At 48.5% G+C, this 16,455-nt stretch overlaps 1 protein-coding gene across 2 annotated transcripts; it reads right to left on the reverse strand.

Moving 5' to 3' along the window:
• Nucleotides 1-511: 511 nt before the first annotated feature.
• On the reverse strand, nucleotides 512-15,649 carry LOC139678496 (heat shock factor protein 3-like). 2 transcript variants are annotated; one of them, XM_071569368.1, is made up of 13 exons: nucleotides 15,465-15,649; nucleotides 14,045-14,153; nucleotides 12,330-12,457; nucleotides 9,843-9,967; nucleotides 8,955-9,030; nucleotides 8,230-8,291; nucleotides 7,711-7,792; nucleotides 7,300-7,433; nucleotides 6,253-6,498; nucleotides 4,899-5,004; nucleotides 4,276-4,341; nucleotides 3,393-3,459; nucleotides 512-2,846 (listed from the first exon to the last, which is right to left on the reverse strand). In XM_071569368.1, exons 1-13 carry the CDS (start codon nucleotides 15,585-15,587, stop codon nucleotides 2,515-2,517), a joined length of 1,656 nt encoding a protein of 551 aa, XP_071425469.1. In that variant the 5' UTR covers nucleotides 15,588-15,649; the 3' UTR covers nucleotides 512-2,514. The 2 variants fall into 2 exon arrangements, with proteins under 2 accessions (XP_071425469.1, XP_071425470.1); XM_071569369.1 differs by lacking the exons at nucleotides 8,955-9,030; nucleotides 9,843-9,967.
• Between the last annotated feature and the right edge of the window lie 806 nt (nucleotides 15,650-16,455).

Below are 16,455 nucleotides of genomic sequence, written 5' to 3' on the forward strand. Positions count from 1 at the left end.
CTTGGCAGCAGAAATGACGAACAGCTCCTTACCTCTAGGAAAATCCTACAAAAACTGTAAACCCCACAGTGCCAGTTAGTCCTGGCAGGGTCTGCACAGGGTGTCACATCTGGATCCTGGGTCTGCCTGACACTACAGCTGATGAAGGCTGGTCCTTGTTTCCATTTGTTATGTCCAGTAAATGTTTTAATCCATCCTTTATGGAGCTGAGGGCCTTTGCTTGGGGAGCCTGTGGAGAACATGTGCAAAGGTGCACTACATCTGCTACATCTGTCAGCACAAACAGTATTTTGAGCATCACCACCTTTAAAAAACCAGTCCCAGGTGCCCTCCTGCACCCTGGAAAACAGGCACCAGGCTGTCCTCAGCACCCCAGTTATTTCTGAACCAGCAGCAGCTGCATTGTGAAAGATGAACATGAACGCTTAGTTCTGGAAAAATCAGTAAACAGGTTTGGGAAGTATTGGCACATACAGAAACACACACAAAGAATGTACAAGAAACTCAGTAATGGTTTTGCAATTCTTGAGTTTAATTACTTCAGCATGTGGGGTTTTTGTTATTCAGCCTTCCCCTTTCCATTGCAATCTCTCTTAGGAAACTTGCATAAATAAACACTTTTCCCAGACCAGTACATAAACCAGACACTCAAATGCACAAGCTTTTTTTTTTTTCTGCAATTTTTTTTCAATTTTCTTAAGCCTTGGTGTCTTAACTTCTTAACAAAGTGTAGTAAGAGCCCATGATGCACTCAGACCCAACACCCAGTGGTGAGATGTGAGCAGGGGAGAGGACTCCGTGGCAGAAGAACACGACACTAATCCTTGAGAGGAACTACCATCCAACCTGTGCAGAAAGTCAGAGCCTTGTGATGTTGAACAGCACACCAGGACAGTCTGGTTTTCAGTTTCACTCTTGGCAAAACTGTGGCATTTGGGGAAGAATTAACAAACCAAACCAGGCCCAGGACAGATACAACTCACCTCCTCCTCTCCCTTCAGCTCAAGAAAACTTGAGACTACTCAGCCCTTGGGCTCAAGAAGTCAGCGAAAGAAAGACTGAAACACTTGAATAATACAAACTTGACAAAAGGCAATTCAAAAGATGGAAACATGAAGGGTCACGAGGTAAGAACAGGTACAAAAGCACAATAATAAAATGACTCTGAAGGCATTTCACAGACACACACACTCAGGAACTGCACCCTTCTCTGCAACTCATAGATTTGACAGTGAAGCATAAATTCAACTAAGTCAGGCCAGCACAGGTAACATGAATTATCTAGCAGGCTTCAGAAAATCTAATTACCTTCTGTTATTGAATATAAAAGAGCTCAAAACTTATTAGTTCAGGAACTCTGGAGAGAACAAAGCCTGTAGGTAGCTTGAATTCCTAAAACTGGAAAAAAATTCATGTAATTGTGCTGGTAGGAAGTATCAGGTGATACTGTGCAAGGGGGTTCTACCTGCATCCAGGCCTCTTGCAGCCCCAGCAGTTTGTATTCCTTCGGCACACAGCAGGTTTCTGTGGGCTGGGCTCCACAGTGCAGCTGCTCACAGAACTTGGGAAAACGGTGCAGAAATTCTGGGGAAAGACTTTTTGATGAAGCAGACACTAGTTTTTTGTAATTCGCTGTCAAAAGGACTCAAGACACATCTGGTTAACTTGGCTTTGAGATTCCATAGGCAGAAATTGCAACGTCAAGCCCCAGGGCCCCCCTTCTCATTTGAGGGGCAGCTGCTGACCTTTCCTAGACATGAGTCAGTCCTACTGACCATCTCCAAGGACACACAGCCTGTGAGCTGGGGGCAGGTTACCCCAGAACTGCCATGCAATGTGCATGAGAAATCAGCTACGCAGGGGGCAAGCACTTCCTACCACAACTCCTACAGTCTGGGGCAATGGATGTGTGTTAGCGTGCCAGAAATAATACTCCACAGTTAAAATGTCATTTTCCATAGGAAAAATGTTCCCTATACCTAGGAGCAAATCTAGGAGTACGGAAGATATCTAAGCAGATGCAAAAAATTGTAGCCACAAACTATCAAAAAAGAAATCTCAAATTAAAAACAAAATTCCAAACAGTAGACAAGCCACCTATTGAAGCAGGCTCTCCAAAGAGTAAACTCAAGTTTAAAATATTACACACCATGTTACTATCCAGCTAATAAAAACAAACACCAATCCCCCCCCCAAAAAAACCAGCCAAACTTTACAAACAGATTTCCTCTTGCAGTAAGGATATTGAATAAAAAGTTATGGAATATACTGTGGTATGTTTACAGAGAGGTTGTTCTACTCCTCTGCCTAGTGCCTTCACTCCACCAGCTCTTGTTCTGAGCTTCTGTTCAGTTCTCCCAGATGTGCTCCTTGCTTGCAGCAACAGAACTTCCACTTGTCTGTGCAGAACAGGGTCTCCAGGAAGCAGGTGAGGACAAAGCTCACACTTCTTGCTGCTCCACTCCAGTGGTGACTATTCCACAGCACTAAGCCAGTTGCAGATGTTCTGTGAGTTCAAGCAGTTTCTATCTCAGAGGCCTCATCTATGAAATTAGCAACAGGACTGAGGAGCAGGAGTGGAAACAGTTTATACTCTCCATTCCCATCTTCTGGGAGGAGAGGTGGATCCCCCATTCCCAGAGTGTCCAGAGACTCAGCCTGGCCTGCTGGAGGTGTGAGTGGCACAACAGTTCCACTGCCTGATGGAGACTGCAGAGCAGATTTCTCCTCCAGCGGAGGCAGCAGAAAGTCTTTTGGATCCTCCATCTTCCCTGCAGCTTCACCTGAAGGTTGTTCTTCAAATAAGGAAAGCAGAGGGTTGGCCCTGTACTGGATCAGCTGCATATCTGGGGGAAAACAACCATTTCAAAGTTTTTCACTAAGTGAAGGCTCTTATTCAAGGCAAGGAAACCTGGAAAGGCTGCTTCAAAACTTGGCACACTACAGGAAAGCCCCAGGCTGGGCTGGGAACCCCCTACAGCCATGGCTACCAGAGAGCAGCCATCGCCCCCGTGTCTGCCAACACTGCCTGAAGCCCCCTCCAAGCCCCTGGCTCCAGTGGCTGCAATGGCAGCACTGCCCTTGGAGGGGGCTGAGCCTGCACAGGAGATACTGCCACAAATTCATCTGCAGTTCTGCTCCCTGTTGTGGAACTTGTGTCATGTTTCTATGTGAAAAAGAAGAGAGTCAACATCACCACAGGGCACAGGATGGGCCTCTTTAGACTGAGGCACAGCTTCAGGATCAGTGAAACATCCCAATCTTCACAAAAATTTTAAGGCCAGACCAGAGAAGGAGACAAACCATATGACAGGCTACAAACATTCCATTTCAATACCCAGTTTTGGAAGAGTCTGGAGCTGTCATAGTGCTCAGTGTTCCTTCCTACTCACCTTTGCTTCCCACTGTTTCCCTCTCACTCACTCCCAGACCTTCAGTGCTCTCTGCCAAGTTTGCCACCTGAAACAAAGCAGACAGAGAGTTAAGACAGAATGTTTAACAACAACAAAATCCAAGTATTTACTGTCTGGTTAAGAGAATTAAGAGGTGAAAGGAGGAGGAGAGAGATGGAGCAGCTGAGCAGTAAGCCCATTGAGGACCTGCACGCAGGAGCTCTCAGAAGGAGGCACAGTGAAACACAGACAACCTATTAAGCCAAACAGGTTTCTGACTAGCAAATATTTGTTTTACCTTCCAAACCAGAGGCTTTATTATAATCTGTCTTGTTGGGATAATAGTGAAAAATTATTTCATCATACAATTCCATTTTGCAGGCACTACTTAAATACAGCTGCATTTCACATCAGTTATGGTCTAAATTCTTCTGACTGGGAAGTCCTAGTTTAAATATTACTTCAGGACGACAATACAAATAACACTGGCAAGAGTTTTCTTTTATAGCATGAATCGGTTTTCAGAATTGGACCAAGAGAACTAAGTTTGTGCTGAACTGTCTGTCCTCTGAGGAAATCCCATACAGTGACATTCAGAACAAATACAGTGCATGGCATTACAATTTTCATTTAGGACTTATCCTTCAATCTTCAGACGGATTTCTGAGTGTGTAACTGCACTAGGAATGTAGAACTGGAAATCATCTGAAGATCCCTGTTAAATTCCTAGATGCCAACACTGCTGACTGACACACTGGGGTCAGACAGATGGGATGAACTGGCAGTTGCAGGCTGTGCCCCAGCCCCACCCTCAGGCTGCATCCTACAAGATTCAGCTCCCAGAATTTGCCCTCTCTACCACAGAAGCAAATGTTACTCTTACATTTTCCATACCAGGGGGAGTTTCCATCAAGCTCATATCCAGGGCTGGCAGCTCAGGATTAAATGTCTGAAAATAAAACCAGACCATATGTCAACTAGTAAGAGTTCTTGAAACAAAACTGTCCTGAAGGGACAGCAAGAACAGCATGCCACTCCTTCCCCTGATGCACGGGGACAGTGGCTCCTCCATGGGCCTCCAGCCAGGAGCTTCAATCTGGGGCAGTAAACTGAGGTAACAGGAGAAGAAAAGGTCACCGTATTTCCCAGTGATTCCAGGAATACAGCTGAGTTTCACTCCATATCAGAAAGCATAATCAAATATACAGTCAGGATGATACATGATAATGATATATGACTAAAGATTCTAAAGGAGAAGGATGGCTAACGTTTTCTTTTTTTCCCACCCCTTGAGTTTCATAGAACAGAAATCCTGTATGACCTGGGAAAGGTTTCCAATGTTCCCCTGTACACTGTGAATGCCTACAAATCGTTCTATCTGTAACTATTTGCTTTTCAGGATGTTTCCCTCCCTCATCCACTACAACATGGAACAAACCCATAACATTTTATGATGCAATTTGAGCAGTATTTCTCAGAAATCATAAACAGTGAGAAGACACTCACATCGCTGAACGCGTCGGCACCGAAGCTGTACTGCTTCCCTGACAGCATTGCTTGGAGCTCTTCAAGGCTGGCATCAATGCAGTTCAGAAAATCCTGAATTTCTTCTCTGAAAAAACAAAATTACTTAGTACTGTAAGGCACAGTTGGCAAGCAGGGCCTTCTCTGCCCACAATCCCAAACAGCCCAACAGATGAGACTGAATTCCTGTAGCTCCAGCAATTTGAGGTACAGGCACAAGGAAGACCACCTGAACAGCAAGCACAACAGCAGCTATTGGGTCAAAGAGCAGCTCCTCCTTCCTTACTTATTTCCTCCCTCGTTTCAATACCTGGTGAATTTTCTCAGATCCCAGCCTGTACACCAATATCTGTTTAAACTAAGGTCTAATGCCTTTTCCCTGGGGACAATAAATGACAAGCAATGGGATGGAAATAATCTGGGCCTGAAGGAACTCTGACCGACTTTATAAAAACAGCTTGTTGCCCAGCTGGACGTGTTTCCAAGAACAGTGGGCAGGACACGAGAGACAGTGAAGGAAATGAAAAGGCAGCTCAGGCACAGTGCCCATACCAAGTGTCTCACTGTGCCACAAGCTTCTCCTGTACTGAATTCCCAGCTGTGAGGAACAGGCAGTTCCCAGTGCCCAGGAAGGAAGGCACTACAGGGCTTTCAGATCACACAAGTGCTGGGATACCATCCCTGATCTTCCTACCTGCCACTGACCACAGCAGGAGAGCTATAGGAGCAAGAATTAAAGTTGCTCCTCGATCCAGCTCTCCTGCAAGCCACAGTGATGGCACTGGCAAAGCTCAGGGGCTGGAGCAAGGCTGGGAGCTGCTCGCACAGCTGCTGTGGAGCAGGAATTCACAGCCCACATCCCTGATCCAGCAGTGTCTGATCCGACAGGGCACACAGGAAACACCTTTCCACAAATGAGGGGCAAAGAAAGGAAAGAACAGTGACCCAACACCCACTGGGACAATCCACATCCAGGTCCCAGGACAAAATGGCCATGGGGCATGCCTGAGATCCATGCCCTTCACCTGCTGCTCAGCAGGCCCTGGCAGTGCCAACAGCGGCCTGACAGGACGGACTGACCCCCACAGGCCCCAGATGGACACACTACCAGTCAGGCACAGTCATTACCACAGAGGTGACAGGGGAACCTGCCCTTTTTCAGTGTGTGATGCCAACCCTTGGCTTTTTCAAGCCCTCTAACAGGGGCACAGAGAAGTCACTTCATTAATGACAATTCAAAAGCTGATTTCCTACATTCTGCCAAACACCCTCCAAAACTCTGACAGGATCTCACAAGGTGACGACAGTGTAGCAGTTTCCAGAAACAAGTTAATACCTGTCCAGCAAAGGATCGCTTTGGTTTCCAGAGTTGTTCTCATTCAAGATGGAGTCAATCACTGACACGGGGTCCTCTGGAGCATTTGGCTGTGGAGTGTGGAGCTCCACAGCAGCATTGCTGAGTTCACTGGGTTTGCTGACTTCATTTACAGGAACTGGTGGGACAAGTTCTGCACAATTCAACTCACTCGGCTCCAATACTTGACAAAGAGGTAAGCCAGGATCCACAGCTGCCTGTGGCTCTCTAAAATGTAACCCAAACACAAACAACATACAGGAGAATTCATCAACTGCATTACTATTCATTTCAGGTTTAGCATCCCAAATCTTAATAAGGTGAAGTAGTCAAGGGTTCAAACAATGAACTGGTCTTTAGATAAAGCAGTAAAGTGTCTTTCTAAAGGCAGATGAAGAATCTCTCATTACAGCTTATCCAGAGAGTATATATCAGAGCAAAACACTCCATTTTCCCAGGCTAAAAGCAGCAATACAGTACATGGAAATTAGGCAGGAGGGAAACTCCTAACTGACAGACTCTGGAAGAAAAGATTCCAAATTGGTCTGTATTTCTCTCTGGGCATTATCTACTAAATGGGTTTTCACTACAATCTGCTGCCACACAGAGAATGCCTTCCCTAGGCTATGCTTAGTGAGAGAAGTATTGAGACTGGAGATAAAACTCTACATCTTCATTTGTCTGTCAGTAACCAGTATGCATTTTGGATTGCTTATTAGCTTATAACCTATATATGCACTCAGGTCCCTGTTCAGTCGACAAGTCAAGTATGTGCCTAATTGTTGAAGGAAAAGCCTCAGCAAATTAAATCTGAAGTGCCCATCAGCCTGTCGGGCCTCCAGGCACTCCTGAAGAGACACAAGCTCTGACCATGGCCAATGCCGTATGTTGTAAAAAGGAGAACCTACAACAGGCCTGTCATGCACAAATGGTGTGAACATTCAGAGAGGCTGTTTCCCACAATCACAGTGGATCACTAACACAAGTTAAACAACCCAGGCATAAACACTTTATGTGCTTTGGACATACCTGGCTCTGCCACTCGTGTGTGCCACAGTGAGGAGGCCATCAGTGGCGTTTTCCAGGGAGTCAGTGATATCTCGGATGATGAGACCTGTGCCATGTCCATCCTCTTCATCTGCACTATGTTCAGAAAAAGCCATCTGCAGATACAGCACATAACGAGTAAACCAGAGGCTCTGACCTGTTTTTATTTTGAAGACCCGTTCTTCTTGCAGCTTCTCTTTCCTGTTCAGATTTTATCTGCAACCAGCTGTACTGATTTGCACGATTCTACAGCCAGACCAACGCTCTAAATCTGCCCATTGCAAAAAAGAGAGCATTTGATTACAGGATGGGTGCATTTGTAGCTACAGGGAAGACTGACATCACTGTGTACCACCCTGTTCAACCCACTGCCTCTTCCCCTGGGGGACTTACAGCTTGGCCACTCTCCACAGGGATGCGGACATACTGACGGCTGTACTTGGACGGCGAAGCACCCGCAGCATCCGTGAGAGACCTGAAACAGAGCACAGCTTTATACATCCTCAGGTCCACAGGAAGGAGGTGCAGCAGGGCCCAATACATGCAGTGATGGTGAGGACAATCATTGTTTCACTGATAGGAAGCCTGGCCTTGGGATGTGTGGCAGGAAGGGCACTGCAGTAGCCTGCAATAGATGCACGCTGTAGTTTGGAAGAAGTCAGTCCCACATCCACGTTTTGAGAGTTACCAGTTTTGATAACTGTGCCCTTTGGAATTGAACATGTACAGAATATTCTCTTCCCACCTAATTTTTTAGTAGTAAGGAGGAAATCTTTATTTTGTGCTTGATTCAACGTCCATCAGCTTTCTCAAGTTTGGATATACAAGTGATAAAAACATCCTTCATACACTAAAAGCTGATTTATGCCTCTAATTCACATGACACTGATCTGGGACCTATCAAGTAATTACCTTTTTCTTTTCACCCCAACAATGTAATTTCCTCGCATCAAACTTAGTATAAACTGAAGAATCTAAAAAGGAAAAACAGAAAAAAAACACCAAAACCAAGTGGTCAGCATAGCAATCCTAACATTAAATTCTTAATTCAGATTTTACTGCAAAATGATGTAGTTATGTGACTGAAATTAACAGGCAAATTAAAAATCCATTTCCAATTGTATCTTAAGAACCAAAATGAAAGTTACAAATTGCACAGAACTTATCCCACTTGCACAGTTGGGTTTTTTCTGAAGTGCAATATAACAGTACAAGTCACTAGAGGATTCCAGACCAGAAACAGCTGAGGGATAAACCAGAGAAAATTTGTTTCAGTGCACAAGGTCCTACAGTCTCCAGGTTCCATATTCACTTCACAAGTGGTCTAAGTGTGTCCTGGTCCAAGATCTTTCACAGACTCTGTTCCATGTGCCTGCAATCTCATGTTCTGGGCTCCTGTTACCATGCACTGCCTCCACACACTGACATCCTACTATGACTTTTCCTTAGTGCTTTGCTCGTGGTTCTTTACTGAGCTACTTCTGGGACACTCAGGAACTGTGAACATTTTCTTTATGCTGTATTAGTATATCCTGTTCAGCTCTGTGTCATTTGTCATTCTACATAAGCAAAGAATGCCATGAAGTATCACAGAGGCAGGAGTAAGGATGGTAGCACTGAAGATGCTGCAATGGTACCTTAGACAGCAGCTTCTGTTGTTGACTGTGCTTCTGCCTTAGAACTGCCACTTCTTTCCACAGGGCCTTATTTTCTCTGCAATGCAGAATAAATCAGAAGACAGAGGGTGAACAGAGTTTACTTTATATGCTCTAGTTTTACAGCTTTCAAACTTTCACAGTACCTTGCAGGACCAACGGCAATGTTCCCTCTATGGGTAACTCTCAGTTAATCTGATCCACTAGCATAAACTATGGGTTAACTTAGCTCCATTTTTCATTAGGCTGGACCAAACACTCAGTAAGTACACCCTCATCCACAGCTGCTCCATCAGCAATCTTGATCTGAGGTACTGCTTCAAAGCCACTGAATAAAGACTTTGTGTTAAACTCAGCCTGTTTCCAAACGCCGACAGCCTCAGGACAGTTCGGGTTTTTTTAAAGAACAGAGGAAGTAAAGGATCTTCTGAGCTTGGTACCTGCTGGCATACCAATGACCTGAATGAATTACTAGTGCCTGTATGAAGAGGATCTGCAGGAACAGAGATGAGGATGTGCAAGTCCACTTCAAGTTAGAAAGAAAACCAAACACTAATTGTCCCTCACTGCATCTAATCCTGTTTGTGTTCAGAAAAGGAAATGTTTCGATTGCCCTAAAAAACTGTCAGAGGTGCTGGCAACCAAAGTGCAATCTCGAGACAGTCAACAAGCTCTCAGTCTTAATCTCCAGTCTCTAAACTGAATTATAAAATAAACAAGATTCAGAATGTTGTGTGGGGTGGAATGGGCATTATTAGGAAAATAACAGCTTCACCTGTTTCCAGTCCAAAGGAGACCCATATTTAGCCAAGCTCCATCAGATATAAGCCACATTCAATGTATAAGCACCTCTGAAACAACTGAGTCTACCTCTTCATATTAGCCAGCCTGACATCCATGTTGTTCTGCTGCTCTCTCATCTCCTGCACCTCAGACAGGACCTTGTGCAAATCTTCTGTGCAGACCTTGAGGTCCTCGGTTCTCACTGCAGACACCTGGAACAGGTACACATGCTCTCCTGCAAACACTGCCTTGCACTCTCCTTGCTGCAGGCAGAGTGCAGTCAGTCTGCAGGACAGGTACAGGCTCAGGTACAAGACCAGGTAACACTGCCATTCTTACATGTCTCAAAGCACCACAACTGGTGCATGTGACAGTCTACGCTGTATGAAAAAACCAAGATGTTAATGAACACATGAGACTAGCACTTTGTACCTGGAGACAGTAGATTCATGATTGTAATTCATAATAAAAAACACAGGGCTTTCCCTGGGGGCTCTCTGCCAGATCTGGTGACAGTTTGCCCCCTAGTGTCACAAAGCAAACACCAGCCAAGAGCAAAACACAATTGACAGTGAAAGAAGAACAAGATGATCATATTCCTTCTGGGTGTGAGCAAATCTGCCAGCAGTGCATCCCAGCTCTAAATGGCACATCCAGGTTTTGTGGGCATAATTTTAAACATCATTTTGCCAAATACTGACTATAATTGAACCAAACAGAATTGCAACAGATGTCCCTCCCAACCTACAGCATGCTGGGAGTTTCCTTGTTATTCTACTAAATTTCAAGGAGAAGGTGAACGCATCTGGGATTGGCCTGCTGAGGTGTGAGAGAACCTCCATGCAGGTTGACTAACAGATTCCATCTTCCAGAACAGATCTATGGTGTCATAAACCAACATCCCATCCCTTCATGCTGGAACAGAACACAGCTGTTGTGCAATCACTCCCCAGACATGACTAACTATTTTCTTAACACATTCTCGTGGTGCAAAGGATGGACTGAAGAGTCTGACAGTTCTTCTCCCTGTCTGCAGTCTAGAAGTTTTGCTGCTTGTTGCAGGTAATAACCAATGTACACAGGGTGCATCCCAAATGGAATTCATGGCTGCCTGATTTCTTTTCAGCACACCACCTCTCCATGGGGAAGACACCTGAAAGATGCAGCCAGCCCCTAAAAAAAGGGCCAAACTCAAACATTCTGCCCAACTGCAAGAAACTGCCCTTCAGAGTCTCCAGCTGGCTAATCAGCGTGGTGAGGCCCTGGCACAGGCTGCCCAGAGAAGATGTGGCTGCCCCATCTCTGGGAGTGTACCAAATCAGGCTGGACGGGGCTTAGAGCAACGTGGACAAGTGGGAGGTGTCCCTGCCCATGGCAGGGCGAGGAATGAGATGAGCTTTTAAGGCCCCTTTCAACTCAAACCATTCTGGTATTCTGTGAAGGCACACAGGGTGGCTGCACACCAGCAGAGCTGACAGTGAAAGGGAGTAAGTAAAGCAAATCCTGCATTCAAACCTGCATTCCTGACAGAGGCTTGAAATCCAGTTTACAGCCAATACCGGAATATGGCTCCATTCCAGGCAGGCAGTCAAAGAGCAGGAAAACTAATAACCATTTTGCAAAAAAATCACTAATATTTCCTGGGCAGCAACCTATTTGATACTTTATATGGATGTCCTTGGCACTAAGCCAAGCTTTTGTCTTTCCATCTAGAACACTCCACCCTGTGCCCCACCCCTGGGACACACGGTGCCACACCTGACATCAGTGGCTGCCTGCCCTGTCACGTGTGATGCTGGGACATGCACTGGGGGCAGCACAGCCCTGAGCCAGCACTGGGAATCGATCCTGGCTCCGAGCAGGGGCAGCTCAGTGAGGAATCGATCCAAACACAATTGTGGCTCTCCAGCCTACCCTGGGCCTTTATTACCCTGGGCAGTGCAGCCACACCTGACCACAGACTGAAGAGAAGAGTCTGCCGTTCAAATGTCAACATGATGTATCATGATACTCTCTTCCTTAGGATATTACGGGCAGTTATGTGCCAATAGAGGATAAACACCTGTGCAGAAACAGATCAGACAAAGCCTGAACGTACAGGAGAAAACCAGAAAGTGCTCATAAAGATGTAGCTCAGCGGCAACATAGTTTTGAAGGAACAATATTATTTATGTAAACTCACCCAACTGAACTGATTACTGATGCCCTTGCTTATTTTCAATGCGTGCCAAATGGGAATGTATTTCTTTTGCTTCTTTCACTTTGTGCCTCTCTCTGACTTGGAGACACTGACAGCACTGCAGCCCATGCTAAGCTGCAATCAGGGATATGAAGTCTGTGTGAAGCACTCTGGTTTAATGGAGATGCAGAACGTGGTCCTACCCCAGTGCGCTGCCAACAGCGCGGTGGGTTTGTCTAAGCTGGTGTAAGGAGTCCCAGCTAAGCACCAGCCTGCAACAGGATGTACAGCCTTAGTTCCCATGGCATTTGCTGGCTGTGTTTGAAACCCTGATACATGCTCTTAATAGGTCACGTTTCATACCAAAGTGAAGTAAATACATGCTTGGACTGTACCTTGCGCTTGATGTTTTCCAGTAGATGTGCCTTCCCTTGCTTGAAGAAAGGGTGTTGGAATTCAATGACTGAGCTTTTCTCTGCTGTAATGATACCATTCTCCAGAGCAATCACCTTTCTGAAACCATCTGTGGAGAGGAATCAACAAAGGCATTTCTGCCAGGGCAATGCTGACTGGGAGAAAAACACAGAGCTAAAGGTAGCCAAAGGCTACCAAAATACCCACAGCACTGCAGTTACTGGGAGCAGAAACTGGGAAAAACAGACAGAGTAGCTTTGTTGCTGCTCAATGATTTCACTGCTTTGATCTTCACAGCTGGGGAACATGTCCCCAGTCCCATGGAATGCCCTGGCAGGCTGCACGCACAGCTGTGTGGCAGAGCTCTGCAAGTGTCCAGGGGCAAGACAGCCACGTTCAAACCATCACAGCAGTTAGTCAGAAATTAGACTTGGTATGACATCCTAAATAGAATCTTGTCCCAGTGCAAGCGAAGCAATGGTGGATCTTATCTTCCCCTTTCATCCCCAACAACCACATAGCAGAGCAAATGCTGCCACGTACCAACATGGTCTACAGAACAAAGCAAGATAGAGAAGCTGGTTCCCTGCCTGAGCCAACACCTGCAGCACAGCACCTTCTCCCAGTATGGAGAACGCTCTGTGCCAAGTAAGACACTGCCAGGCCTATGTCCATCGCTGCCCAAGCACCACAGAGCAGATGCAGGACAGAGCTGACAGACCAACCCATCTCTCTCCTCACTCAGGATCTTAAACATTGCATGCATTCCAGCCTGACTGTGCCCCAACAGCATTATCAGTACAAAGCCAGCAGGAAAAGGAGCTGCCACTGCAATGCTTGTCCTCAAGGGGATATTTGCATTTTCACACTTACCCTTGCTACAAAGAAAATGACAATTGTTTCTTTGGATTACCCTTTGTCATTTAAGTGATGGGATCCTACAAACAGCAGCGCATCTACTCTCTGTCCAGAGACTAAATGGGTTGTGCTTTGTCTCATGTCTCACAAAATTTATACAGGCATCAGCTAAAGAGATCCAGGCAAACCTACTGGGCAAGGACAGAGAGCTCCTCCCCCTCGCTCCCAGTGGAATTCCACGGCAGCATCCCCTATGCAGTATGCCCCTCCACTGGGCCCAGAAGCTTCTCTAGCTGTTCCTGCTGGACCCTGCAGCCCCTGATTACCCCCAGCACTGCACCCCTCTGCCTGCCACACAATGCTGAAGTCCAGCACAGAAAACATAACGAGAAAGGTAGTGCAGCTCAGCCCATCGGCGAGACTGATCTGGTTCCAACACAACAATGCAGGCAAGAGCAGTGGCAGCCCAAAGTCCAGACAATTTTTCTCACATTCTAGGTGTATGAGTGCACACACAGCCTTTGCTCCCCTGGGTGCACACATGTTTGCTGCCACATCAACAGCACCACTGGAGCCCAGGGAAGCTCTCCCAGGTTTAGGCACCAGCATATATTCTTACAGCTGTTGTTCAAAAGGACTCAGAGCTGAAACACAAAAATCAAAGACTAAGCCAAGCTCCATCACTGGTGTTTTCTTTGGCAAAACAAACTCAAGGCCAGAACCCAGGTTTTCAGGGATGAGACCTGCCAAGTCCACTTGCTTCTTTAAAGAAATTCAAAGTGAAGCCAAGGAGCAAAGAACTTGGCAGAGAGAACACGAAGCCACAGCTGCCGCTTACACATGTTGAGCTGCCGTATGAAGCTGGAGATGTTGTTGTGTTTGAAGTACTTGGGGAGCAGCTCCTTGGCAAACCTCTGCTCATCCAGAATGCAGAAATTCTCGCCATTCTAGGAAATAAGCAGGAATAACAGTTAGTGAACAAACACAGCTTTTCAAAGGCCTTGCTCTTAAGTGAAGACCATAAATCAGCAGAGACAGTTCTGACAGCAGAGAAAGGCAAAACACTTCGCCAAGGGAACTATCTGTAGAAATAGTTCTGAGTACTTGGGACTGGACTAAAACGTTTTAACCCAAAGCCACAGTTACATGGATCACCTCTGCTGAATAGGGTATTTTCTTAAAGCCCTGATGCTTTGATCTTAATCCAAAGCAAAATTGTTCTAAAAACCTGCTCTCCTTGTCCACAGGAAACATAAGCATTGCTCAGACACAATGGAATTCACACCACTAGAGAGATTTCATCTCCCTTCATCAGTCTGCCTAGCTCCTGACAGGATTCTTCCACTGTATGTGCTATGTCATGACTAAAAATAACCAAGTAACGTTGCCGAGTTACCAAAAGTTCAGACAACACAACCCAGCGGTGACCAGGCGTAACTGTGACACCAGCGGTCCCAGATTTATCCTCTGCTCAAAATCAAACTTCCCGGAAACGGGCAGAGTTTTTTGCATCCCTTTTAGGCAGTTCACAAAGAGAACAAAACCACTGTGTTTCTTTTCATCTTTTCCTTTGTAAAGGACAAACGACTCAGAGCACTGAAGACAATCTTACGGATTTTAAAATGATAGGGCAGAAAAATAAACCCGGTGCTTATCCCGGGTGTGTGTGTGCTCTGTGTGTCCGCGTCCTGTGCCCGCGGGGCGCATCGGCCTCCGCTTTGGAAGGAAGACCAACGGTTAATCCTCCTCCTTCCCCACGCGGGGCTGGTGACCGGGAATCCGGGCCTGGTGACCGGGAATCCGGGACTGACACCGGGGAATCCGGGCCTGGTGACCGGGAATCCGGGCCTGGTGACCGGGAATCCGGGCCTGACACCCGGGAATCCGGGCCTGACACCCGGGAATCCGGGCCTGACACCCGGGAATCCGGGCCTGACACCCGGGAATCCGGGACTGACACCCGGGAATCCGGGACTGACACCCGGGAATCCGGGCCTGACACCCGGGAATCCGGGACTGACACCCGGGCCGAGCGCGGGGTGCCGGGCCTGCCCCACCGGAACCGCCGCGCCGGGCCGGCTGCGGGGCCAGCGGCGGGATGGCGGCCAAGGCCGACGAGGAGGGGCCCGGCGGGTCGCGTTAGGGTCAGAGTTAGGGCCCCGAGACGCCGGGGCACCTCCTCTCCGGCCTTGGCCACCGCCCCGCCCGCAGGCCCCGCAGGCCGCGCCGCCCCCGAGCCCTCGGCACGGCCGCCCTACCCTGCTCCAGCAGATGACGTCGTCGCTGTGCGGGTCCTCCAGCAGCGCCCAGAGCTTGGCGAGGAAGCCGGGCACGGGCGCGGGCGCGGCGGGGCCGCGGGGCAGCGCGGGCGCCTCTCGCATGGCCGGGCCGGGGCCGCGCCGGGCCGCGCTCGCCCCCGCGCACAGGGGCAGGGGCGGGGCCGCCGCGCGCGCCGCGCCCGCTCATTGGCTGCTGCGGCCGCCCGGCCACGCCCCCCGCGCCGGCGCCCCGCGAGCGTGGCTGTTTGTTGTTGTTGCTCCCGCGGGAGCGCGCGGCGTATGACGTCACCAAGCCTTTAAAGGGGCCTCGACGGGGGGACGGGGCGGCCCCGAGGGGCGACAGGGAGGGAGAGGGAGAGGGAGAGGGAGAGGGAGAGGGAGAGGGAGGGAGAGAGGGAGAGGGAGGGAGAGAAGGAGAGGGAGGGAGAGAAGGAGAGGGAGGGGGAGAGGGAGAGGGAGGGGGAGAGGGAGGAGGGAGAGAGGGAGAGGGAGGAGGGGGAGAGGGAGAGGGAGGAGGGGGAGAGGGAGAGGGGGAGAGGGAGAGGGAGGGGGAGAGGGAGAGAGGGAGGGAGGGAGGGAGAGGGGGAGAGGGAGAGGGAGAGGGGGAGGGAGAGGGGGAGGGAGAGAGAGAGAGAGGAGGAGAGGAGAGGGAGAGGGAGAGGGAGGGAGAGAGGGAGAGAGGGAGAGGGGGAGAGGGGGAGAGGGGGAGGGAGAGAGGGAGAGAGAGAGGGAGAGAGAGGGAGAGAGGGAGAGAGGGAGAGAAGGAGAGGGAGAGAGAAGGACAGAGAGAGAAGGAGAGAGAGAGAGGGAGATAGGGTGAACAGGCAGGCGGGTGGGTGGGCGGGTGGGTGCCGTCGGCACTGCCGCCCCTGCCCCGCCTCTCGCCGCCCCGCCTGGGCTCCCGCACCGCCGCACGGCCCTGTGCGGGGCGCGATCCCGCAGGGGCGGGCGGGCCGACGGTGCTGCGGGG

The sequence above is a fragment of the Pithys albifrons genome, chromosome 14 (assembly GCF_047495875.1).
Source record: "Pithys albifrons albifrons isolate INPA30051 chromosome 14, PitAlb_v1, whole genome shotgun sequence".
Lineage (NCBI taxonomy): Eukaryota > Metazoa > Chordata > Aves > Passeriformes > Thamnophilidae > Pithys > Pithys albifrons.